General features: G+C 40.1%; 1 protein-coding gene across 3 annotated transcripts in view; it reads right to left on the reverse strand.

Annotated features, from left to right (window-relative positions):
* Window positions 1-6827: 6827 nt before the first annotated feature.
* LOC116443267 (solute carrier organic anion transporter family member 1C1-like) overlaps window positions 6828-27818 on the reverse strand; it is a 53031-nt gene continuing 32040 nt past the window's right edge. For 2 of the 3 annotated variants that reach the window (XM_032107321.1, XM_032107319.1), the window contains 4 exons: window positions 20544-20669; window positions 19459-19610; window positions 18104-18245; window positions 17964-18017 (listed from right to left, as the gene is read on the reverse strand). In XM_032107321.1, the coding sequence (XP_031963212.1) occupies window positions 20630-20669 (40 nt within the window). In that variant the 3' untranslated portion in view covers window positions 17964-18017; window positions 18104-18245; window positions 19459-19610; window positions 20544-20629. Of the gene's footprint in view, window positions 8043-8883; window positions 9002-9139; window positions 9205-10246; window positions 10432-11101; window positions 11265-12143; window positions 12340-12819; window positions 12985-13842; window positions 14089-15527; window positions 15627-15742; window positions 15890-16465; window positions 16579-17884; window positions 18018-18103; window positions 18246-19458; window positions 19611-20543; window positions 20670-22873; window positions 22991-27818 lie in introns of those variants that run through there. The other variant, XM_032107318.1, reaches the window with a different exon arrangement.

A 27818-nucleotide genomic window follows, 5' to 3' on the forward strand; every position in this document is an offset into this window, starting at 1 on the left:
TACAATGTTTTTTTACATTATAGGGTTTTTGTGACTGGAGCATCTTGATTTTCCCAGGAGGTAATGTTTTATCAAAGGTGCGTTGATAATTGATGTCAGAGTGTAAATGAGATTCTGGTCAGATCTGATGATTCATGTCCAGATATTTACCCCAGGTGAAACTTAGTGAAGCGAGGTTTTCCAAACAAATAAGAATTAACATCATTCTTCATAACAGTCCTAAATCGATAATAGCACAAACCCTGCTGCAGGTAGTATCAAATGAGCCTCTTGCTCAGTATTCTGACAACTCCAAGGCTCTCATTTCCCTGTGCTTCCAACATGTACTGTTTTTTGAGTGCAAATCTAAGCACTCTCCTGTGAGCAGAACGTAGAAGTTTCTTCAAGGGAACAACTTGTACTTCAACAATCAACTAGTGCAGAATATACAGAAAATTAAATAGGTGGTCAACCAAGTGGCATTTTCCTAAAGCTTTTCATCTCCTTGCTTCTCACAATAGAGAAGTAAAGACATTCTCCCTTCTAATTCCTCGTGCTCCAAAGGCAAGGCTTCACCATACTGAGAGGCAGAGGGGCTCCTGGGACTCTGATTTGATTGCAAAATCACATTACTGACTCTAGGATCAGAACTGTTATCTTTGTCCTGTGTGAGAGCAGTGACGTCTTTGACCCCAATCACTGGGAAAATCCTCCAGGAAGGAAGAAAAACGTGTTGCCTTCTGAGTTCATGAGAGAAATTGTTAACCAAGAAAGCTATTTTGAAGGCAAATTTGCAACAAATTTGCATGGCATGCTTTCAAATACCGACTACAGACCGTGTAGTTTAGGGACCACTATAGACAGCTTGCTGGGCTATAAATCATGGTAACGCCACTGAAATCGATGGACAAATAGAAAAAACAGTGAGTTTTCATCAGAGTGGGGGAGGTTTAAGGGCATAAGCCTTGTATTTACCCAACTCTTCTTTGAGGATATCAAAAAGCTCTTTAATGGCATTTTCAAAGTCCTTCTGTCAGAATAACTACAGAAGACAGAAGACAGCCCAGTTACTTGGCATTTCTCTGTGTTTAGATATACAATTGAGCAGACATAATGACCTATGACTACCTGTTTTTATGATGTTTTCTAGTTGTTTATCAAAGAAATAGAAAAAAAAGCCCCAGCAGCCCTAAACCCACAGTTTTCTGTGTGCATTAGGATCACGTACCCTATAAAAATCAAGCCCTCCTATTGCTTTTGTGTCCCCATTATCAACAACTCCTGTCTATCCTGGCACAAAAATAAGTTAGGAATAAAGTACTACTTGTTGCAGAGTAAACAGAAAATACCTCAGGCTGTCAACTTAAATGTAAAGCACTCAAAATTTTTTTATAACATAGGAGAGAGGTAACATTAGATTTAGTCTACCAGTTTTCACTGTGGAGTATTTTGCCTTCCTCTAGTTTGAAATATGGTCAAAGTTTTTTCTAGCTGAAACTGTTAATATAGGTCTGAATCACAAGGGGTTTTTTTTCTCCAGTGGTACTTTCTAATTAATTAATGTGTTTATTCTGAACTCCATAAACATAACTAATTCACAGTTCAAGTTGGGGATTGTTTTCCAATGGGACTGAAATGCTGGTTTTTTAGCTAGGTGTTCTAAACATGCTGTAATGTGATTACCACTTTTAGCGAAAGTCTTGAGTGATTATGAGGAAACAACAGGTCATCAGATTTCTGTGTATCAGTGGAATGAACTTAAATGAGGGGCAATACAGTAACTGTTACAAGAGAAATACAGGTGGTAACACAATATTCTGATGGAATCCTTGAGATTTGGTCAGAAAAAGAATTACAGGTTGCAGGAAAAAAAACACTAGGAAGTATTGCTAAAATTCTTATAACAGATCTGCCTCTTAAACCAGAGACATTCTGAGTCAGTGACTGTCAAACCTAAATAATTCATCTCCTCATCTGTGTTGCACTATAAGGCATTTATATAAAATGCAGCATTTTCTTCTCTAAGATCACCAGGTAGGAAATCATCAGAAGAGTTTCATGTTTCTCAGTAGGAGATATTGCTGCATAAATGAATGAGTGCTCTTATCTGCAAAACCCATAAATGACTTAATCATATTTGAATGCATCTTTATTTTAATATCATCTTATCAATGGAACACTGATGTCACATATTATTACCTCTAAAATTAGTATTACACTAGGTCACATAATCACAGACTTTGTGCTGAGTCCTGGCTTAACTGACAAGACCAATGAAACCTGAAATATTACTCCAGCACTAATAACAGGTTATAGTAGTAATATTAGTAACAGTAATATGATCTGAAATACCTCAGAGGTCCTGCCAGGTTTTCTGTATTGATTGCTTCAACATTTTTTTTTAAAGCTGCAGGTGCACAGGTCAGAAAACCATCTTCTAAACATAACATGTAGATAGATTTCTACATAGAATTTTATTCTTCACAGCCAGTAGAAGGTATGAATCACACAAGATTATAATGGCCAAATCCAATATTATATCATTTGGAGGATGGCTCATCAGGATACCTGGTTTGCAGAGCGGAACACGTCAGCACATGAATAAAATTACAAATGAAGAGAAGAATTTGCTGTAGGAGACTATGAAAAAGTTTCCCACCAATGCTTATAAGTATGGATCTGCATATTAAAAATATGATAATAAGTTTGGAGGAAGAATTTCATTTTTGTGTGTCCTATTTTAGGTAATTTGGGTCACAATTTTGAGTTTAAAATCATTAGTATTCAGAAGTCTGAAAAAATCTACCAGCAGGCTCACTGAATAAAGCTTTCTTTACCAAAAAAAAATCAGGACACCTCAAAAACATTTTAACTTTTAATTTTCAGGGGTTTTTTAAGTGTCATTTCAGAGCAAGCACACAAACAGGTTCAACTCTTCTAAGATCGTGAATGTTTGACAATCCCTGACAGTTCCAATCTCGTATTTGCTTTAGCCTGCAAATACCTGACCTTGTTTCGATTGGAAAAATGGCTAGATCATAAAGTTATAGAACAATATACAAAACAAGAGGAGATTCATATTGCAGCCAAAGGTATGATCACACCTGAGTGAGCTTAAACTACTGAATCCAGCTGCCACCTGTTAAAGTGCTGAAAAAGGCACCTGCTACAGATTCTGGGAAAGTGATGGGACAGAAAGCCAAAGCCCTGTGCTGGAATCTGAAAGGCAAAGGCATGTTCATAACTACTGTCATTTGAGACTAAATGAATTAAAGCTAAACTTCCAGAACTGTTGTCTCCAGGCAAAAATTACTCTTGAGTCAAGAAATGAAAGGGTGGGAACTTCAGATAAAATAATGTTTCCAAAATACTTATAAGCTATATATAATATCATTTTTCAGACATGCAAAGCTCATCCAGAATGAGGGAACATCTCAATAACTGTTAATAAATAATATAGCATCCTGATTTTTGAAGCTGTATCTCTTTAAAGTAGGAAGTATTTCCTGAAGCACTCACTTTCTTGTATGTTTACTGTCATCTAAGTCATACAAATGGAAGTTTTCAAAGCACTGACACGGTCCTGTTTCATTATTGAATGTGAGTTAACCTTTTTGGAACCTGCATCCATTGGGATGCCATTATAAAGAAAACCAGAAAGACAAATTTTAAGTTAGGAGTTTGACTTACAAATCGGCTTTATAAGTGCTTTGGAAAATGTTATTTTACCTAGCTTGCATTCTTGACTGAAGAAGTAAGACTGTACCAGAGTAAGGGAGTGAATGTGAACATCTCAAATGCCCAGGTAGTCTGTTCAACTTCAGTGTTGAACAGTGTCAAAAAATGTCTACCTTGAGGGTAGCAGATGCTCCAAGCAAAGTTTTGGCGGATAAAGAACACTTCTTCTCATGACAGATCATTCAAATGTTTATGTGTAATATATAATAGTTATTTCCAGGTCTGTTTTTCTCTGTTCTCTGACTCCATAATGTTGACAGAGACCGACCTAAGAGCTGAAGATACAAATGGAGAGTTTGGTGGAAATACCATGATTTCCATTTTTTTCTGTAGATCCCAGAAGACATCTTCAGAGAGAAAAACTGAGGAGCAGCAGAAAGGAACAAAACTAGTGCATGCTGATCATTGAGCTCTCACTGCAGAGGGTAAGTTGCATCAACTTAGAAAGAGGTGATTACAAGTAGGGGAGTAATTTCTTAACAGGATTTTAAGCTGCACAGTGCAGGAACTCACTCCAGCATCAACACAAACAATCCTAGCCCTGCGTGCAGTCCCTATCCAGAGGTCCCCTTTTTTTGTATTAACTGGGCTGGATCATCTGCAGATTTTCATTGTTAATACCAAATGTTGGACCAATTTAGTCTCGTTACTGCAATCAGTTCTGCTCCTTGTATTTCCATGTCCTTTTTTTGCTCTCTTAATTCAGCTTTCAGTGTAACACCTAAGAGCTGATGTCTTGCAGAGACTGCCCATGCGTGCTCTCTGCACTGAGTTTAGGTAACTGTTTTCACCAATTCATCTGTTCTCAGAGATAGAACAATTTAGGTAATACATCAATTTGACACATTTTTATTCTGAGTTTGGCCCATCCATCCTTCCTTAAGTACCTGCTGCTACATCAGTTTTGTTCTGCAGTTCTATGTTTGTTGAAATGTTCAGTCCTCTCAAACCTTTTAAGGATCAGCAGGAGCGTATTTGTTCAATACACTGCCTGCTGTTTCTTTGCATGCCAATACTGACATTTTTTCCAAGTTCAAATTGACTGCAAAGTGCATCCCTTCTCCAGTGGTGTCATCAATATAGAGATAATGACAACTGACCCAATGACACATCTTCCAGACCTTCTAATGCTTGGATGACCTTAAAAACTAGCTGTTGAATTTCCTATATCCCTGGAGGATTTGTCAAACAGGGCATTTGTGAGACGTGGATGGCAAAAGCGTTTCTTACCCTCCATAATGCTTCTTTTTAACCAACTCGATGCATTCCTGAAGTCAAGGAAAACAACAAACAACTTTAAATCCTGTGTATTAAAATGAGGATTTAAAAAAAAGACTAGTGGGCTGAAATTAATGATGATTCAGAAATGAGTCAGCTATTGAATTCTCCTTCAAAATCTGTTTTCAAGAAGGGGGGGGGGAAGAATAGTATGAATAATTGGAAACCAAGAAGCTTTTGCAAGTAAATACTTGCAGGTACTTAGTGTAAGTAAGGAATTCCAGAAAGCATGCATGAGAAGGAGCACTAAGAAAAATTATTAGTGCTATTATTGCAGGTATCTTTTAAAAATAATTGATAACTGCTAGGATTTCAGGTGAATGCAGCAAACAATTTGACATTTTGAAAGACTTGAGAGATCTCACTGCATATAAGACACTTATCATTGAAGTGAGTTGAACACAACAGGGTCAGGTTGTGACCCTTATCCCACGGGGCACTCAGGGTGGGCTTGCACAGAACTCTAGGCTGTCCCTTATGTTTTCATATTTCACACTGATGCATTAAATTTATGTTATCTTTTAAATTCCAAGAGTTTTATTAGAGAGGAAAATGCATATATTTGTTTGAAACTAAGTTCTGTTGTACTGCTGCACTGGATATAAAGCTTGGCAGATGAGCATTTTGCCAAAAAATCCGTCTGATAAATTCTGAAATTTAAAAAAAGAATAGCTATAATATTTAACACTGCTTTAGATGACAGTTAATGAGTTCACCTCCCAGCTTGGACAAAGTCAAATTATTCACACCTGATGGATTTGCATCAGTAGATACCTTGTCACCAAAACAAAACTGACAGATTTTTTTTTTGTCTCTGTGTCATATGCCTCTGATGTATTTTATTGCCTGTAGATTATACTCCAGAATAAAACTGTGGCAACATCCATGGGGTTGTAGCACCACATAAAAAAACAATGAGCCTTTCTCATGTTTTGCATTGATTCAGACGTAAAGCTCATGGGACTGCTTAGAAAGACTTAGAAAACCACTTCTTTTTTTTTTTAATGTGTTCCAGCTTTGTCTTGAAGAGGAGATACTAAAAAAAAGGGAAACACCTTAAGCAAAGCATACTTAGCTCAAAAATTGTTTCTGTATTGATTTTGGACATCAGCCACTCCTTGAAATGTGGGAAAGATTCCACACAGTTGTTTTTCTGTGCACTAATAGAAAAGACAAGAATAATTCCCTCGCCTGCTTTAGGCACAGAAAGTAGCAAGTTAGGAGAAGACTTTTTTTTTTTTTCCTATGTTTTTTTTCTCACCCATAGTGCAAGGTCTGAACAATGTAAATTTATTTTGCAGTTTACAGCATCTCACCTTTGCTGTGCTTCTTTTAGGAGTGGTGACTCCACCACTTCTCTGGGCCATCTATTCTGACCATTTCTGTGAAGAAATTATTCCTAGTGTCCAACCTGAACCTCCCCTGGCACAGCTTGAGGCCATTTTCCCTTGTCCTCTTGCTGGTTACTGGGAGAAGAGCCTGACCCCCCTGGCTACACCCTCCTGTCGGGGAGTTGTAGAGACCCACAAGGTTCCCCTGAGCCTCATTTTCTCCAGGCTAAAGAAGAATAAAGAACTTCTCTAGTTTGATGGATGGAGAATCTCTGCCTTCAGCAAATATCACTTCATTTGGAAAAAAAAGTCCCATTCTTCTCCGTTCAGCTCCTGCAATCACTGCTAAGTGACTGTCATAACAGACAACATTTACTTCAGAACACTTCAGCATTTTGCTCAATGTATGTTGGGGTTTTTTTTTTATCTAATATGCCTGTTAACCATATCCCACTGAGCCCTGAGCATCTATTTTAAAGTATCAGCCGTCCTGTTGTGAAATGCTACTCAAGTGCTCATCTTTTTATTTAAAGTAATAACAAGTTGTCAAGCTCCAAGTGACGCGAGTACAGTGAAAGAAAACCAACAAAAGCAGCTTTGAGTATATGAGCTAAAGGCTCACGCCGAGGGAATTTTAAGGTGTGTGGAAACACGGATGAGTGTTTTTCCTGCCTGATGATGAACTTGTCCCGGAATAACCAAAACTGAGTGTGAAAAACGAATCGATAGCTGCGGCAGTCATTGGGGGAAACGCCGTCGTTTGAGTGCCCTCTGCCGGACACTGCGTGGCATCGCAACACAGCCGCGGGTAATTCTTGTGTTTCAGAATCACTTAACTAGAAAAAAAAGTATTTTTAAATAAAATTCCCCCACTATAAGGCCTTTTTTTTTTTTTTAAATTGTTTTGATGAAAAAATTTCTGTATTTTTAAGCAGGCATAACCTTTTCAGCTCAGGTAAGATAAAATTCTTCTCGCAAAAATACAGCTTTTGCTAATTTTGAGATGAAAACCAGTTGCAATGGTGCAATTAGATGAGGTGTTTGGCTAAATGCTTTGGCTTACTGTGAATTCTGATTGAATTTGATGGAATCAGAAAGCTGCTCTTAGCCTTGAGCTTCTCTCTCCAGTGTCAGTCCACTGCGTGGATCTCCATACAGGATCAGGATCACTTTTTGTGGGCCTTTGGCATGTGGATGTTCTGGCAGCACCTGACCCCACTAAAAACAGCAGACTGGCTCTGTCAGAACTGCCAAGGGAGGTTTTTCTTTGTCTGTTGAGAATTTGGTTCAGTTTGTGGAACTCATTCTGTTACTGGTAATCAGGTACACATAAGGCACTTTCATACTTGTTTGTTAGTGTTTATTGCTGTTGTTTGCAGTTCTGCTATTAGTTATACTCTCTCTACAGTGTTATTATTTATTATTTAGTTACTCACAGCATTGTGAATAGTGTTTCTGAAAGAAGTTGACCTGATTCATATGCCACTGGTCTAAATTGCTTTCTAAATAGAGGATTCATTCTCCGCATCAGAAGAACCTGGCAAACGTTCTTTGATCTTGCAATTGTCTTCTTTATTCATAGCAGCATCTTCTTGTCCATTCTCTAGAGGCCTGGAGTTCTTATTTTGAAAGTGTTTCTTTACCAATATATAAAAAATTATTCCAATCAAGTAGGAAGGACCTCTTAAAATTGCTGCTAAACCAAGGAAGACATACCTGTGGGACAGAGCATAGAGGATTGGGCCATTGAATTTTTCAAAAACACTGAAGAAAATCAATTTAATGGCTGCTAAGGTCCTAGTATATACAAAAAAAAAGCTTAGGGGAAGATATTAAAACTCATTCTTTGTGCAGGATACCACATACTGGACATTTTTACTTGCAGAAAGATAATTGCAAAGTGAAATTCCATCATCTCTCTCCCCCTCCCCCTCCCCCCCCCCCTCCGGCCCCCCCTTTCTTTTTGGAAGATTTTTGGTCACTTCAAGGCTTTAGGCTCTTTAGGGCTTGAAATATATTGAGGTATGTAAAAATAAAAAACACATCAGAAGTGGTGACGTTTGAGTGAAACTGAGAAAAATCTATGGAACATTACCCCAAGAGACTGATAGTGTTTGGGTTTCACCAACACCTACAGCTACTCAGTACAATATTCTTGCATGGACTTTTCTCTCAAAAGTGGCCAATGCCCAAAGTTAGCATTCTCATCAGTGTGAACAAACTACCTGCAAATAAGGTAAATTTGGGTAACTTTCCTGTTTATGGTAACTCCTGAAGTCCAAGGTATTTTTAATTTGCTTTAAGTACATTAAAAATTACAACTCATTCCAGACATCTCTGTCCTGGATATTAAATTTCTTTTGCACAACATAAAAACTGACTAAAAACTGAGAGCTTAACATTTGATGTTAAGATTTTTCAATTTCAGGAATTCTGGACTGACTTAAAGCTGAGCCCAGAGTCAGTCACAGCGTTTCTGTGTGGATCACACACTACAGTGTAAGAGAACAAAGCATGTCTTTCCACAGTGAGGGTTTTGTGCCCTAATTTGCTTCACCTGTTTGCATTGGAGTCATAGAGCCTGCAAGCCCCTCGCTTCCCACAGCTGGTGTTTCCCCATTTCAAGCACGTCTTGTCAATCACTGCACCGAAATAAACTGGTGCTGGAATCCCACCTGGGAGGCAAGCAAAAATGTGACAAGATTTCACAGGAAAGACATCTTCTTAGAAATCAGCTTTATATTTTCTTAGTGGTGATTACGAGCTGCAAGAGCGGCTCTAGGTGGATTGGACTCTGCAATGATTTCTCTTACCCAGCATTCTCATAATGAGTGTGTATAGACCAACTGCGAGAGCTTTGAGCTCTGGCTGAACACATCTGAAAAAAAGGAAAAAGATGGATAAGTAAGAAGTGTTGGCCTCTTTAGTGCTTAGACATGCCTATTAAACTGCTATTAAATAACCTGAACTTAATACTCTTGTTGATGGAAAGCCAAGATTTGGAAGAAGAGTGCTTCCTTCATCTGCTGAAGTGTGTTAAGTGGTATGAAAAAGGTGAATTAATCTACTGATTTCCATCAAAAAGCTCCTGGCAAGTCCATTCACTAAGCATAATTAAGGAAGTGAAGTTTTCAAGTCATAATCAGAGTCTATCCCGACCTTATTGAAACAAGCTCTCCAACTGCCTTCACACTCAGGCATACATTTCCCTCACTTGATGGAATACTTAATGGGAAATATCCTATTGCCCTAAGACAAAAGAGTTGCAGGTAGCAGGGTTAGTGCAGCATCTTTGTGTGCTTGAATAGAATTCCTCTGTACAAAGACACATCTTGGACAGCACAAAGCCTCCTGGCAATATGCTCCTCTGTTTCGTGGGGAACTGCACTCCTGGCATCAGAAATGGGCATTGATCTTGAATTCATTATATATCCAGCCTCTGCCATCTCCTTGCACATCCAGAAATCCTGACAAATGCACGGCACTTTAAAAATCCAAGCAGAAAAAAGGGACATGCTCTGGAAAACCTGATTACACCACCATAGAACCACAGAATGGTTTGGTTTGGAATGGACCTTAAAGATCATCTTACTCCAAAACCATCCTGCTGTGGGCAGGGACACCTTCCACTAGAACAGGTTGCTCAGAGCCCCATCCAAGCTGGCCTTGAACACTTCCAGGGACGGGACAGCCACAGCTTCTCTGGGCAACCTGTGCCGGGGCCTCACCACCCTCACATGGAAGACTTTCTTCTAACCTAAACTTTCTCTCTTTCAGTTTGAACCCATTACTCCTTGTCATACCACTACAGTTCCTGATGAGCAAGAAAGTCCTTTTTTCCCTAATGTGAAGAAAAAAACATGACTTTGAAAGTCTCACTAGAAAGCCTCCACCTTTGGTACACAGCCAGCTGTGCTCACCTGAACATAATCATGTACGAAGGAGTGGCTCCCAGTGCATAACAAAAGCCACCTATGACTTGTATTACTGTGTAATAAATGAACTTCATTGAACAATCATCACTTTTTGGACATTGCCCCAAGGTGGCAGAATTGTTTCCTGTCCATGAACTGTTGATTTCAAGACATCTGCAGTTATGGAAGACCTGGAAGACACAAAGCAGGTGTCTCATGAAATGGGGATTCTGTTGGAGAGAAAACAGAGTAAAGAGATAGCTCCAGACCATTTCTGTTCTGGAGTGGTCACTTGGCATCAGGAAACATGCAAATGGCACAGCCCAATGACTGGAGCTTTGTCTCTGGGACTATGGGCATTACCTCCAGCATTCCATGGCAAGCAAAAATCACTCACCCAGAAAAACAAGCAGTATCCTGACATCCCAGAGTCTCACATGGAGGAAACAAGCTGCCTTTCCTTAACCCATTTTTCATACTTAAACATTAATGATCAGTATCAGGGAAGATTCTACTCCATCTTAGTGTACTTCTACTGTTAGGTAAAACCTTATGGCAGCCAAAATGAGGTTTATGAAAGGCAAAGCATGGACAACCTTCAGGCAACATGAAACCTATCTGATTTGTGTGTTTCTACCTCTTGTCTTCAACCTACAGAAGATTAAAGTTAATATCTACAACAAGGAGGTAGGACTTTTTGCTTAATGTGCAATAACTCAGAGACATCTCTCTTTTCTGTGCTCTCTGTAACCAGAAATCAAAAATACCTTACTGACTTTGGTTTTTTTATCCTACTTAGTCCCTGATGTTACATGGAAAATAAGCTGGTAGAAAACCTCTGAAACCAAAGCAGGGTCTTACTGTGCTCTTTCCATGTCCCTCGGAAGTCTTGCACCCAGCCAGACACGCCGAAACATAGGTGATTCCATTGGCTCCACACACAGGATCCCACACATTGGAGGCACATTTGCAGTGAGAGTTGCACTCAGAAAACAAGGAATTTTTGTGGTATGGAATGGGGTTGCTTGGAAGTTAAGTTCAGACAAGTGTAAGAAATTTTTAATTCAGTGCTGAAGTCAGCAAAGTCCCTTCTCTGTGACAGCGTTGCTGTCCTGAAACCCACTTCATATGCCCAGGCCATGTTTTCACAGCTGAGTATCTACATCTCTATTGGTCTGTTTGAGATTCCATCCTACTTGCACTGATATTAAAGTGATTACTAGATTATAGAGAATTTTAAAACAAATAAAAGCATTTCTACTGATTTTACTGACAGGTGTAGACAGAAAAGAGAAAGGAGGGAGAGGTCAATTAATTGAACTTAGAGCTAGCAACAGTTACCACAGTCCTATCAACAATATCTTTATCTGTTGGTAAAAATGCACCAGTGACAGAAACCAGATCTCCTGATCGCTGTAGTTAAAAAATACTCCTCTGTTAAAGCCTAGCCTAACTTTTCATGGAGGATATGAAGAATGCAGTATTCTCTTTTGCTTTCAGACCTCCTTTGTGTATTGAGCAAAAAGGGATGTCTTCCCTCATCTTCTCCTTTCTAGGTAAGTTAAGCTTATGAGCTTGCCATTTTTTCATCTCAGTGCTCCCTAAGCATATTCCCTGGTCCACCATTTACATTCTTAGTGAAAACACTGCACAGCAATACCCCCACCCTTCCCCAGCAAAACAACCTACATTGCTAATGATGCAATTCCTAATTCATCTTTAACCAGCATTGGGCTTTGTCACGCTGACACTCTGCTGACCAACAAAACTACCCCAATGACATGTGGCAGTGTTCACTTTCTCTCAAGTATTGCAAAAGCATGTTTCTCTTTTAGCCTTGATGTCACAGTACATTTTTTGAGAACTATGGAGAAAACCACAATCTTTTCTATTTTATACTCACCCTTCATAGGACACTGTCATCCCTGCCACCACATAGTTATCACAGCCAACAAAAAAGTGCAATAAACTGATGGCATAGGCCAAAAATGACATGGTAAATGAAAACTTTGTTGCACTAATGATGCCCATTTTGTACTTTTTCATTATAAGTCCTCCTAGGAAAATTCCAAGACTCACAGGAGGTAAGGATGTCACTCCTGAAAGAGATTATAGAAGAGGAATGTTAGAATTAAAGAATTGTTATGGTCTTAAGAGCCAAAGTCTGTCCTTAGTTTGTCCCTGGCAGCTTCATGGTCTGTTATGACTTCAGGAAGGTTTGTGTTCAGTCCAACCCCTGGGTTGCATATGCTGTTTTTGAAGTGCCTAACCCTCCAAACCCACTTCCATTGCAAGGAACTTAGATGCTTCAGCAACTAAAAATTCCCCACAGCACTCATTGCATATTTGGGGTGCCCTTGCTATAAATATAGTATCAATGCAATGTAATGTTAATATAATTTTAAAATTTCTTATGGTCCCATAAGCACACAACCTGTGTTTTTTATAATTCAGGTTCAGGTCACACCACCATTTACTTCAACCTGTTCTGCAAGGAATTCAGCTCCAGATAAAACACACGAGAACCTTTCCTCATGCACTCCTTACAGCACAAGCAGTCCTTGCACGGTGTAACTCACCTATTAGAAAGTTGGATTTGGATGCAGATTGTCCATACTGCTGTTCCATATACTTTGGTTTGTAAGTGAAGAAACCAATAAAACCACTGAACTGTAACAGTGAGCAACACAAAAACGTAAAGTACATTCGATTACCCAATACTTTTTTCAGGGAGGTATAGAAACCTGAAAGAAAGGGACATATGAGTGGGCATTGAAAGATGCATGGCATAATTACTGGTGAGTAACCCGCAAAACTTAGGGCAAGGTTCTGCTCTCAGCTGTCCAAGTGCAGGTTGTACTGATCTTCATTTGCATGAGGGTATCTGAAAGCAAAATCAGGTTCTTGAAAAACACCAGAGGTTGAGATACAGGAAGAGAATCCTAAAAGAAGACAGAAGTATAGGTTAAGGCCTGGGTGCTCTATTGAGATATGTACATGAAGACTAAAGGGCTCCACACAGCACAGACTTGTTCAGCTTGCATGAATATTATCACAGGCTCAAGGCTAAGTGAGAACTGCCTTGGTGGAGATATCCAGTGTCTTGCACTGGGATCTAAACAAAAAATTTGACAAATGAAGCAAAGTCACCTCTTTCCATCACCTTTCCACCATTTTTGTGGCCTAAGGACTGCACAACCAGAGCTATTCAAGCCTGATGTATTTTCATCAGGTACCAATATGCTTCAGAGTTTCCATGAACTCTCTCAGATGAATAATTTGTCTTTCCATATTGCAAAAGGAGCCGTTATTATTTCCTTTATATTCAAATACAGAAACACTTTTCTACTGTTCAAATTTCTTCCAGCACAAAATTTTAGAGGTAGGTGCCTCTCAGTTGATGATTTATTGCAGGTGATGCATGCAGAACCTCAGAGTCCTTTTACTTCTAATAATTTTTGGTGGATCTTTCCTTTCCTGGAGATAGCTGCCTGGTTTAGATGGAAGTGCAGGGGAGGCAAAATGTTTTGCAGAACTGTTACATTCCCTATGTGTGTTTTGCCTACTGCTTTTCACATTTATTCAACATGAGAAACACTTGCCTTTCAGCATTACTGACCACTTCCTTGGCTTAGTTTTTTCAGGAGAAAGTTTAATCCTCGAGGAACCCGTGTTTTCCAAGAGACCACGTGAAGTTTTGTCCTTATTGGCTTTCTCTGGCTTTTTCAGACTCTTTGGCAGGAAGCAAAATGGAATAGCAGATAGGAAACTGGTTGCTCCACCTATTAAAAAGCCAAGCCACCATGCTCCCACCCAGCGGGAATCCTGTGGGGTGATAGTGATGCTCCCTAGAAATGAGGGAAACAGGCAGAAGTTACCCCAGTGAAGAAGCTGAACCTTCCCAACCTTTGTCTGCTATGACAGCTACATTTTATAGTGTCTGACTTCCAACAATAATGAGGGAAGATCCATGCAGTGAAAGCATCAGGAATCATACCCTGAATGGTGTTATAGAATCACAGATTGTTTTGGATTGGAAGGTACCCTAAAGCTCATCTTGTTCCAAAACACCTTCCAGTACACCAGGTTGGTCTGAGACCCATCCAACCTGTCCTTGAACACTTCCAGGGATGGGGCATCCAAATCTTCTCTGGACAACTGGTTCCTGTGACCTACCATCCTCACAGGGAAGAATTTCTTCCTCACATCTAATCTAAACTTACTCTCTTTGGGTTTGAAGCCATTCCTGTTTGTCCAGTGCTATTTTATCTGCCATTCTACACCTTTTACTGACTGATGTTTTGTGGCAGACATGGCAACACCAAGGTCCTTACCCAACACGTGGGAAACCAAAGGGGTGGCAGACAGGCCTTAAGTGTGGTGTGCTTTTTAGGCTGATACCTTTCTCCTGAGATCATCCTCTGCTCTCCTGAATTGTGTAGGTTACTAACAAGCAACTGGACATTCTCTGTAGTGTCAGCGAAATTAGCCATGGCTTTAAATGGATTGCAAGGCAGATGAGAGCAGCTGGTTGTATTTTTATGATTGTTAATTCTGGCATGTTTCACAAGACTTTTCCTAGCATGACTGGAATTGGCTCACTGTCTTTACTCTTAAATAAAATCAAACACTGGCTTAACAGAAGGCAAAGACAAAATAGTTCACCTGTGTAACTACAGGATTCTGAACATCTGAAAACTTCTCTGTCCTGCTAGAAAAACAAGATCACTGAAAGGGAACAGGATGAAGGACCACAGCCACCACTTACAGGGATTGCCGTGTCCCCTCTGGCATTGTGCAGATGTCAATACTTACACACGTTTTCACTTCATCTGAATAAGCAAGGGGTGGGAAAAAGTGTATAATGTGCTGCAAAAACTATGTGAAATGTAAATAACGTAAAATACTCAGTGGAATGGGTGGATAATTCCCCCAAACTGTAAAGCTACTGCACTAGCAGAATCTTTTTGTTAAAATTCAAGTTTAGAAAAAAATCTTGGTTCTGTGAGAGTTCTTGGTGCTAATAGAGTTAAGTGTGTATTACAATCCTTTAATCTTAAAGGACAGTTCTAAAATATGCTCTCAGTCTAATTCTGTCTTCACTCTAAAAGCTTTTAGTAATTCAGTAAAATTTTAATAAATTATACAATTTAAAAAATTAAATAACTATAATTAAAATATAAAATATATGAATATAATTAATATAATGAGAACATATGCAACTGTTTATATGAACTTCTTATGAACAAGTATTAGCTTACTTTCACTGTTCCTCCTTTTTGCTTACCTAAATCCACAAATCCAATATCCACGTACAGCTTCGCACATAGAGATCCCAACAGGAAACCAAACATTGGGCCCATCATGGCTATTGTGTGCAAACATGCTGAAAATACAATGAAGCAGATGCTAGTACCCTCTAATGGCTGGATGTTGTCTTCTGCAGAGGGTGATCAACCTGTTATACTATGACTCTCTCAGTTTACTTCATGTTGAGATTACCTACATACACAGGAACATTCTCTTCTTTAGCAAAATCATCGAGATAAGAGATGCCCAGTGGTGTTATTGGTGTCTCACCAATCCCACGTAACATGTTTCCCAGTAAGATATATATCCACATATATGATGATGGTTCCTTCTCACAGCCTGCAGATGAGAGTTAACACCTTTGTAATAAAATATTTGAATGGGAAACAGTGAAACATCACAGGAAATGTAGCGCATTAAATTATTATAGCTTAGAATTCAAGGCATTAAGAACATTTTCCTTATGGAAGATAAATGAAATGCTGTCAACCCCATTATAACTTTTCGTGATCTTTTAATAACACTTTCTTCTTCCTCCATTGCATTTGATTTCTAAAAATACAGGTAAGTATCACCCATCAGAAAAAATGCTCATTAAAAAACATAACTTATTGATATTTTCATAAATATATTACCTGGCATATATAATGTATCTTTAATGTGAGAAGTTTGAGATGGTTTCTGGTGCAAAGCTTGGCTCATTCTCTACCTGTGTCCCATACAAGGAACACATAGAACAGCTGTATTCCATATTGTAAGGAGAATAATAGGAATCTCCATTTATTTCTGTTAAACTCTGTGCAGTTTCATGTCCTATTTCTTCCACTCCCCAGCTCCAGGTCCTGGGTAACTGAATCCTTGCAACCAAGGATAAAACAAGCTCCTGTATTTGTACTTTCATTTACAGTTCCTTACCTGATAGCGAAACTTCCAGGACAGTGTCATTCACATCTTGATGTAGGGAACAGGGATTTATGCTGGTGGTTAAGTTGGCTGAAGAAGCCGTATGTGATGTCTCATACTTGTAGCTGCAAACACACAACAGTAGGTTTAGAAACAGTGCTCACTGGGGAAACACCAGTGTGGTAGGGCTGGAACCATTTGGCTGCTGTTTCCCTAAAGAGAAACGTATCTTTGATTAAATATCAATTCAAAGTGCTACTGAAGGAGCAAACAAGATTATTTAAGAACATTTTAGAAAACTGAAATACTAAAATGAAGAACAAATAAGACTTAGAATTCTCTGTCTGGAAGGCATAACATTTTAAGCTGGAAAATACAAAAGGGCTTGTGAAAGTATTTCAGATGGGATTGAATTTTTGGTGTCTAAATTTAGGGCCAGGTCCAAGTAAACTCTCCATGTTGACCTGACAGCCAAGGAGAAGAAGAATGTCTTGAGTTTGAGCAAAGGTCCCCTTTTCATCTTTGATATACGTTTGGTCAGTTCAGCTGCTTTAGCATGATCCCTTTCCCAGAAACAAGTGCTGCTGAGAGGCAAAGTACAATTAGCTTTGGCAGAACAACATGGTAAAGCACACATTCTGCTTCAAGGAGCTGCCCTGTCTCAGACCAGGCAGGCTTATTTTTCAGGTTGAAACAAAGAGCAGTCATCAGGAGAGACAGTGCAGAGCAGTTCTACAAATTTTCAGGCCCATGTTCATGAGCTGCCTAGCATAGACAAGTATGATACATGGTCTGTCTTAAAGAGTGAAAAACTGATGAAAAGTCTGCAAGATCCACTAACATGAAAGAAAGCATTACTCAGTTTTCTTTTTGCACTAGTATACCTAAAAATATTCCTATATATTTAAGAAATCAACAGAAATATGTCTTTCTCTATTAGCTATCCCTGTGCCCAAGCTATGGCTAGAAACATTAGCACATACAAGTATAATGCAGTAATTCTCTGAGCCTGCAGAAAATGAATAAAAATTAACCAGATACAGAAAATCAGTTTAACCAGGCATGTGCATTTGGATCAGGAAAAACCTAGTATGAGTTCTACCAGCACTGATCCATCTGCAGGCTCTAGCATAATTTCCTTCTTTGCCTCCTTTCTGAACAAGCCTGAGTGGAAACTAAAGCATTGTGATTGTCCCATTTTTTCCAGGAGTTGCACTTTCACTTCAGAAGAGCTGTATTTCTTAAATGAACAGTCACCATCACAATAGTAATGTGTGTGTGTGTCACGTGTGCTTCATTGCACATGGAAGTGAGGTTCTACAGGCCTTTGGAAATCTAAGGCTAAATGTAGACCAAGTTTCATTTAAAAACCAGAAAGCAGAATGCAATTCCAATGTTAGGTTACCCAAATTAACCATGATTAGTACTTACTATCCCATGAAGAAATGAGGCATTGCTGACAAAAAGCATCCCAAAGCCATAGTAAAGCATCCCACAGCTATTACTTTTGGCCTATGAAGCTTAGCTCCAAAGTAGCTTACGAATGCAATCACCAGCAGGTTACCTGCAAGGTAATGAACCAGAATTAGTGCCAGATGCTGTCTCATGTTTCTCTGAGCAGTTTTCTGCATGTTAGGGAATGTCCATTACCCATCTCAAAGCTCCCGTCGATGAAACCTGCAGTAGATGACGTCAGGTCAAACCTTCGTTCAATCTGAGTGATGGAGCTTTTCATTATCGTACCACACAAAGCTTTACTGAAGTAGCTGAATGACAGAGCAGCCAGAAATATCTGGAGAAAGATTCAGACAGAAAATGGGAGGTAGAGGCAGGAAAACTGGTCACAGAGGGATCAAATATATTTAAAGCTGTGTGGAACAATCACCATCATTACATATATTTGTTACTCAAATTGCAGTGGCAAAGTTACATCTTAACCCAAATTACCTTTTGGTTGGGTCACGTGTCCCTTATTTTAGGCCAATTCATAACTGATTCTAGCTCAGTCATATGGCATCAAAATAAAGGCTTTATGCAAGTTTTTATGATACATCAGTATGAGGAATGTGGTAGTGACTGATTGAGTTCATCTCCGTGTCATATGATATATTTTGAAATGTTGCCTATTTACCACATATCTCACAAGGAAAAGCTTAATACTCTTTGTAGTTTGACTGTTTCTTCCACCAACACACATTGTGGCTTTTGCAAATAAAGATTTATTTGGTAAAATGTTTAAGTTTGTTTAAATATTAGCCAGCTATTTCCACATAGTCTAAAAACCAAATAGACTTATTGCTCACTGGGCAAGAGTTCCAATACAACAGAAACTTGGGTAACTAAACAAAGTAAATATAGGTATAGACATTGCAATACTATCCACTGTAAGAAATGAAGCCAATCTGGGAAATAAAAGCTTGAAAATTGGTATATTTACTCTCTTTTTGTTAGGAATGAAGAGAAAAATCTCCAAGTGTGGGGTCTTTCCTGACATGTTCTATATTTCCTGAGCTTGACTGGCAAAAATCCAAGAATCACCCTTCGTGCCTTATGCCAGCAGTGCTCTCAGAGAGTTTGGCTGCAATCACAAACTGCTGATAAGCATGAAAACACAAACAAAAATTACTGGGGTAGTTTGGGTTTTAAAATGCAATCCTCAGGTCAGCCACAAAACATTTGATGAAATATGGTTCACCTCGCCTTATTTTGACCCTACAAGAATGGTGGTGACAGCAACCTCCAGGCAAGTGCATTGTAGGCACCTAATTGAGGCTCGTTCAAGTCTTCCACTTGAAGTAACTTATGAGTAAATATGGTAGATCATGAATTTTTACTTTCTTTAGAAAAAAGATAAGATCTGACCATCCCCTGTACCTCTAGTGTGTATCCAGTTCCACAAAAGATAGGGGGAGCAGGAGTGAAGGAATTTGGCATGTCACATCTTGAACAACATTTCTTAACAGATAACAATGGTAATTCATGGTGATATTGCTATGGCACCAAACCTTCAATCCAGTGGGAGAGGAAATCTTTTTGACTGGTGGAATTTTGTTTCCTTCATCATCCAAAAGCTGGTCAGGTTCTGCTTCCTGATTTGAGTCACTGACATTGCTGGGTTTGGTTTCCACTGTCATGACTGATTTCTTTACTGAGTGATCTGAACTCAAGAGAAAACAGTAATAAATACAAAAGCACATATGCCAAAATAGAGTTGCTTAAGGACCTCTCTGATGAATCTGGTGAAACTAATTATAGGAAAATGCGGAGGTGTTGAAACTGAACCTTTCTATGGAAAATTATTTGACTCAACGACTTGTATGTTTCAAAGTGTGTATTTGTTTAAATCCCGAAGTGTCTAGTTTTGACACCTTTTTTTTTAAGAGACATGAGCACCCCCCGTTCTACCTTGTCCTGTCTTTTAATGCTAAAAAGGCAGTTTTGATGGAGGAGTAAGAGACAAAGTCTCTGTCCAAAAATAAAGTACAAGGGTCAACAAAGCATCAGTGCTGAAGTACAGGGAGTCCTAGGAAGCTCTAAATTTGCAGGCCATGTGGCTTAGAATTCAGTCGTCAATTTGGTAAAATCTGTAGCAGCACTGTACCATCCAATTTATTCCTTTTCACTGGCTTGTTGGAAACAATTCTTAGTGACAAAACAATTTATTATTTCAGCTAACTGGCCTCCTGTAAGAATATTACATGTTTTTTTTTCCTCTTGCAATAATACGCAGGGTATCCCTGATCTCTTTCTGTTTGCAGAGTGCTGTCTATATGCCCAGATGCATGAAATGATCTGCAGCTCAGCAGTTCAGCAGAAGTGCTCCAGTTCCCTCAGAAACTTCCTGTAGCCATAGACAATGATACATCCTTTGATACATCATAATGTTTTAGTGCTGAAAGCCTTGTTTTGTTATTAAGTTGTGTTTTGGTTTATTGCAATGAATAGGTCAATATTTCTTTTTTTTTCCTCAGCTTTTTAAAACTCTGTATCTGAGTGATGGATAACAGCTAAAAAATACACTTCAGGGAAAAGCTGTTGAGGAAGTTAGATATCTGTTTGCAAAGTTTATTTAAAGAATGAAAACACTTGCCTGTTTGTGCAACTCCTACTACAAACAGAACAGATTTCTCAAGGACGATCCAGAAGCCACTGCAGAACCCCTTGGAAAAAAATGGGTCACTTGAAAAAAGCAATCTTCATCTGCAAATCTTCAGATCTGCAAGTAGGAGTATTGCATATTCTATTAGAGAATTGAAATTAATGCCCTGAAGTCAGAACTCAGAAATCACAGCTCACAAGATCTGATTTGTTTCACCTTTCACAATACTCTCCTCATTTGAGAAAAGGGTGAAAAAGAGAGAGAGGGGGAACAAATCGCACAAAGAGAGGTTTATATGCTTGAATGCAGCTGAAAAAAGTTGGATGAACTTTTGCAATGCTGGAAAAGGTCCATCTGCTTTCCCACTGCTAATATCTACTTCCCAAACTCTTCTGTGGCTGTGCTGTAAGTCTGGGTCAGCACATGCATCAGGACCAAAAAAATTAGTTTCTCCTTCCCCTTGGCTACTCAGATAGATAGGAACAAGAAGTAGAGAAAGGATTTCTCCAAGAGTGCACAGCTACCAACAAAAAATGTTACGAAATAAAATTACTGGTGCTCAGGAAAAGTTAGTACACAAATACTTTTGAGCATCTGGTCCTCTGAAATTCACCTGTCTTTGTGTAACCTGAAGATATAAACACCTCCTTGTAATTATGATACATTGATGGCTACAATAATATGCAATATCATTTCAGGTCACAGGACAGGAGAAGTGGCTTTTTTTTTTGAGGGTTTAAAGGTACAGCATGACTTAGAATCTGCTGGCAGTGTCTCCTCCCACCCTCAGATGACCCTGACCTATACCAATATCAGCTGGAGATGGATGAGATGAGGGCTGGGGAAATTCCAGGCCACAAGAGCATTAGAAAAAAAAGATGAAAGGTCAATTCACAATTGATGCCAACATACAGTAGCTGCTGAGCCCGATAACTTTAAGTATTGATAAAGTTGCTATTTTAGTTTTTTTCAATTAGCATTTTCTTCCATGTTTAATAAATCAAGGGTCTGGTTAAAAGTGTGAAGTATGAAAGCAAAAGTATGAAGCTTTCTGCACCAAATGTGCCCTTTCACTAATACGAGTTCTCTAAAACTACCATTCTTTGCCTGCACAAGCCACTCTTCTGTAATAGGGATCTGAGAGAGTTGCATTTGCAGAAAGACAAGATCAGGCAAGTAAGGTATTGGTATTGTTAAGGTAGTCAATCAACCCAAACAAAAATTAACCTGTCTTTATTCTTAGGGGAAGAAAACAAACCTCTTCCCAAAAAACAAGCAAAAAGAAAAAAAAATCCACTAAAAACTTCTAAGTGGTACAGACAGATGAAATTTAACACTCAGTTCACTTTTTAGGACATTTGACAAATTCACTTGATTTTATGCTCAATACAGTCTCTTCTGAGAACGACTTTGGGTGTGGAAAAATCAAGGGTCTTAACTAATAATCAGTTTGGATTATTTGTGTTGCTGGGAGCAGACAGCTTCCACAACATCATGGGAAATCATTCAGCAACTTGCAATTCAATTGCAGAGTGAATACAGCCAGCCTTGCAAAGGACAGGTGCAGATTTATTCAGTGCTTCAGGGGACATGATCTTATAGGGGCCATGGCCTAATTCTGGGCCTATTCAGTAGATCTATTCCTTACTGGATAAAAAAAAAAAACAGCTTTGTTTTATACCCCCTAATTATATGCAAATTATAATAAATAAGAACATAAGTTAAAAAACTTCAGCATGAATAACAGGTAATTAGTTTACAAAGGTCAAGACACCAGTTTGCTACCGGTTTTGTAGACTCTTATAAAAGAAAAATATAGTGATGTTTGAGGACCTTTAAGAATCCAGCAAAGACAGTCTAAGTCTTTGGGCTGATTATCACCACAGTTACACTCTCAGGGACTGTGACATCACCCAGTAGAAGAGCAAATGGCAAATCAAGAGCCACATTTCCTCAAGTAATTTATGGAACTGTAATGATTTACACTAACTGCAGTGCTAATCCAATTGTCTCACTGATTTTTAAATACAACCACAACAAGACCTTTTAAGTTCACCTAATATGAAAAGTGAGTATCATAGAGCTGTGCAGACATCAATGCTGCTTGCATTGTCCACAACATACAATGCTTACAGTTCAGAGTCACATACGGTGCATAATGCCATCATTAAAGCAATGACACTTTCGCCAGGACTGTCACTGGTGTTACCGACTACAGCAAATGCAACTGGTAGTACACAGGTCGTGTTCAATAGCTGCAAACACTAATGGCAACATTTTAAAGTCAAGACAAACAAAAAGAATATTAAAGAGGTTCCTACCTAGGTTCTGCATCCACAACAACAGCAGTTATACTATCACATAAATGCTCAAAAGTCAGAGTATTCGCTCCTTAAGCAAAGCTCTGCTGGTACTTGGTAGAAGAATCATTAACTTCCAACACAAACCAATGTTTTAATCTTGTCTCCTCCCAGTTCTGCCCTCTGTTAAAGGTCCCAAAATCCATGTTTATCCACAGCGGTCAAAAGTTAATTAGGAAGAAGACGTGCAAGTGTGTTCCTTTTGTACATTCTTGTGAAGCATCTTTTTTTTTTTCCTGACCTTGTCTAGATTATAATGGTTCACACCTTCCTGATGTTTAAAAATGTGGTGCCCCAGCTTTGGAAATATCCCTGTTTCCAATGCATTTTGTTAGGAAGTTTCATTTTCACAGTCTATGGCTAAAGTCCATTCAGCTCAGATCTGCTAGAGCCAGCCAAGGACTTTCACGAAGAGAAAATATAATACCTTGGATATATGGAGTAAAACGGGTGTTCAAGAATCATTTATGCTTAGAATACTGTTCAGATTTATAGTTTAGTGCTATTAACAGCACAGGCAGGGCTATGTGTACTTTGGAGCAGCCCTTTATCTACTTACAACCCTTGTTAAGGGAAACCAGAGCAGGTTTCCTGAGAGATAATTTATTTGATTGTGCCCCTGCTGTGCATTCTGCCTGATTCCTGAGAGTAACTGTACTTAAAAGATAAGTTATTCTTGAGGCAGGTGAGGTATGAATACTGTCTGCCCGGATGTTACACCACAATACTCCACTCCTGGTAGTTCTTGCCCCCTTCCCTGCCACCACTTTTATCACATCACTGGCCATTTCATCATAGAAATCAACCAGCTTAGTCAGACCTTGATTTATCCTTGATAAATCTGTGCTGGCTCTTCCAAATCACCAGTCCATTGTGTCCAATAATGGCTTCAATCTTAACTTGGTCTATAATCTTCCATAAATTTCTGCTGCTATTTTATTGATTCATTTTGGTTGTAAATTTTTGTGCAGAACAAGTTTTAGTTTTCCATGACTGAGTGATTCATCATTGCAGAGAAAATCCATGGTTTTACATGATGACTGCATCCATTATATTTAAGCCTGAATGAAAAAACAACCACCATTGCAATCACTGCAATTTTTCTAAAAGAGCTATTCCTCACAGTCAGAGCATTACTTAGCATCAAGTACACGCAAGAGATGGAAACTCGTGGTCCTATAACAGATGTGGGCCTCTTTTTAATCAGCATTAGTGATCCTTCAAGTCCTGTTGTGGCATAAAGCTTTGACCACCCTGTGCTGGTTTGGACAAATTTGGAGGAAAATATCCTCTGATAGAAGGCAGGTTACAACCACCCCCCCCACCACCAGGTTCGGGAAAAAAAAATTTCCTTGGAGTGATGCCATGAAGATTTTTTGCCTTTTCTTTTATACCCTTGTTATACCTTTTTTACAACTTCTGTATTCTTACTGCTTTCTGTCTACATTCTTAGACTTGTTTGTCAAGCTGAGAGATTAAACATTTTAGAAGCTTTGTATTTAGGGATCAGTGTGCCCCAGACCCCAAGGTCCTCTCCAGAACACACGCCAGAAACTAAGATAGAATCAACCAGGGGAAGGGGAGGGGGGGCTCATTGAAGCCTCTCTTTGGGGAATTTTTGATAGATATGCTAATTAGTAACACCTATAATATTATATCAGATCTTTTGGGGGTGCATTGTGGGGTGCATTTCAGTGCATTTGACCTGGACGTGTGGACCTAAGGATCCTCAAAATAAACACCAAGGTAAAATCCCTTTTCTCCTTCTAACCATGTTTGACTCTTGATTTTAAGACCAAGAAAAGCCATCAGGAGGAAAGTGAAAGAGATAAAAAAATATTTATTTAACAAACACATAGGAAAAGGATAATAATGCTAAATAATAAAACCTCTCGCTGTGGAGAGAAACCTGGGAAGATTTCAGAATCCTTCTGTAGGTGTAGTCTCTCTCCTCCTCTTCAGAGCTGGGTCGTGGGCCCACCTTCTCCTTCAGTAGCTTCTGCAACCTGCCGTGTGAGGCTCCATATGGCTGCTTTCCACTTTTGTTTCATCCCTACAATGTGACAAGAACCGTCAGTGAAAAGAGTGTAGCGTGTGTCTTCTGGTGGCAGTGGTTGTACAGTGGAGCTTCTTCAGCGCATGTCACTTGTTCTTCTTCATCAGCGAGACCAAAGTTTTCACCTTCAGGCCAGTTTGTGATTATTTCCAAAATCCCAGGGCGATTCAATTTTCCGATACGGGCGCGCTGTGTGATGAGAGCAATCCATTTGCTCCATGTGGCATTGGTGGCGTGGTGGGTAGAGGGAACCTCGGCTTTAAACATCCACCCCAGCACCGGTAGTCGGGGTGCCAAGAGGAGTTGTGCTTCAGTGCCAATTACCTCAGAGGCGGCTTGGACTCCTTCATAGGCTGCCAAGATTTCCTTCTCTGTTGGGGTGCAGTTGGCTTCAGACCCTCTGTAGCTTCGGCTCCAAAATCCCAGTGGTTGGCCTCGAGTCTCACCAGGCACCTTCTGCCAAAGCACAGACCATGGCTCCCGGCTGCAGAGTAGAGCACATTCTTCACTTTGACTCCTGTCCTGACTGGGCCAAGGGCTACGGCGTGAGCGATCTCCTGCTTAATCTGGGCAAAGGCTTGTTGCTGTTCAGGACCCCACTGGAAATTGTTCTTTTTGTGGGTAACCAGATAGAGAGGACTCACAATCTGGCTGTACTCAGGAATATGCATCCTCCAAAAGCGTGTGGGACCTAGGAAAGCTCCTTCTTGTTGGCTGGTGGAGACACTGCAATGATCTTGTTGATGACCTCAGTGGGAATCTGACACCGTCCATCTTGCCATTTCACTCCCAGGAACTGGATCTCTCGAGCAGGTCCCTTGACTTTGATCTTGTTGATAGCGAAACCAGCTTTCAGGAGAATCTGGATGATCTTCTCTCCTTTCTCAAACACTTCTGCTGTGGTGTTCCCCCACACAATGATGTCATCAATGTACTGCAGATGTTCTGGAGCTTCACCCTTTTCTGGTGCAGTCTGGATCAGTCCACGGCAGATGGTGGGATTGTGCTTCCACCACTGGGGCAGTTGATTCCAGGTGTACTGCACACCCCTCCACGTGAAGGCAAACTGAGGCCTGCACTCTGCTGCCAGAGGAATGGAGAAAAATGCATTGGCAATGTCAATAGTGGCATACCACTTCACTGCTTTGGACTCCAGCGCTCAATGGTGGATTCACTTCATTCAAGGCACGATAGTCCACAGTCAATCTCCATTCCCCTTCAGACTTGCGCACAGGCCAGATGGGGCTGTTGAAGGATGAGTGGGTCTTGCTGATCACCCCTTGGCTCTCCAGCTTGTGGATCATCTTGTGGATGGGGATCACAGCCTCGCGAGTTGTCCGGTACTGTCGGCGATGCACTGTCGAGGTAGCAATTGGTACTCTTTGTTCTTCCACCTTCAGAAGGCCAACTGCAGATGGGTTCTCTGATAGTCCAGGCAAAGTGTTCAACTGCTTAATTCCCTCTGTCTCCACAGCAGCTATTCCAAACACCCACTTGAGTCCCTTTGGGTCTCTGAAATACCCACTTTGGAGGAAGTCTATGCCCAAAATGCACGGGGCCTCTGGACCAGTCACAATGAGATGTTTCTTCCACTCAGTTCCAGTCAGGCTCACCTCAGCTTCCACCAGGGTCAAATAGAATAACAATATAAATAGAATAGCAATAGAAACAGATTCTACCCCCCATGCTGCGATGGGATTATTGTACACTGCGCACCAGTGTCAACCAAGGCATCATATTTTTGTGGTTCTGAGGTACCAGGCCAACGAATCCACACAGTCCAAAAAACACGGTTTTCCCTGGCCTCTACCTGGCTAGAGGCAGGGTCCCTCTAATCCTGGTTATGCTTCTTTCCCTGGGGATACATCTTAGAGGTTCCTTCAAGGGGATCAGACATGTTATCGTCTTTTCCATCATTTCTGGCAGTTTGGCTACAGGCAACTGGAGCTACTTCCTTTCTGATAGAACTTCCTTTCTGAAACTTGCGCTCCTTCAATTCACGCACTCATGCTGCCAGAGCAGGAGTGGGTTGTGCCTCCCACTTCCTCATGTTTTCCCCCCTATCATACAGGAAATACCACAGCTTACTTAATGGGATGTACCTTCTCTCTTTCTCTGGGGAATGTCTGCGTTTGGTAGCAGAATCTCTGATCTGTACTGCTGAGATTTGGAGAAGGCCCTCTTTAATCTCCTTCTTGAGTTCCTGGTGATTCTTCTCCATTTTATCTTTCAATTTCTGTACATGTTTTTCCACAGATGCGATTCTTGCATGTGTTGGGCCATGCATGGCATCTGCATATGCTCGGAGCTTTGTCACCATATCCCGCACAGTCTCATTCCCACCATCATCCAGTTTCATCATTGCTAAAGCAGAAGCGTATTCTTGTGGCCCAAGTTGTATGAGTTTTCGCCACATCACTGGGTCAACTCTGACCCTGTCTGGACTCCTCAATCCTGGGTCAAGAGCGTAGACAACCTCTACCGCCCCTAGCTCTCTCAAGTGCTGGATCCCTTGTTCTATGCTCTTCCACTGGGTTTGCTGCATATACAGATCATCTCTGCACGGATATCTATCCCTTGCGCCATTCAAGACCCATGTCCAGAGACTGTCAGACTCAGCCCTCCTTATTATCGCTTGGTTGATAGCTGGATCATGTGACAAGGATCCCAAATGCCTCGCTTCAGCACCATCCACCATTACATCATCACCTGCAGCATCCCAAATACGGACCATCCAACTTATTATGGATTAATCAGATCGTTGTGTGTAGTCATTTCTTAGGCTACGAAGGTCCCTTATGGACATGGACTCAGTAATGGTTTCTGTGCCTGAGTCAGTTGATGGCTTTG

This window comes from Corvus moneduloides, chromosome 4 (assembly GCF_009650955.1).
Source record: "Corvus moneduloides isolate bCorMon1 chromosome 4, bCorMon1.pri, whole genome shotgun sequence".
Taxonomy (NCBI): Eukaryota; Metazoa; Chordata; class Aves; order Passeriformes; family Corvidae; genus Corvus; species Corvus moneduloides.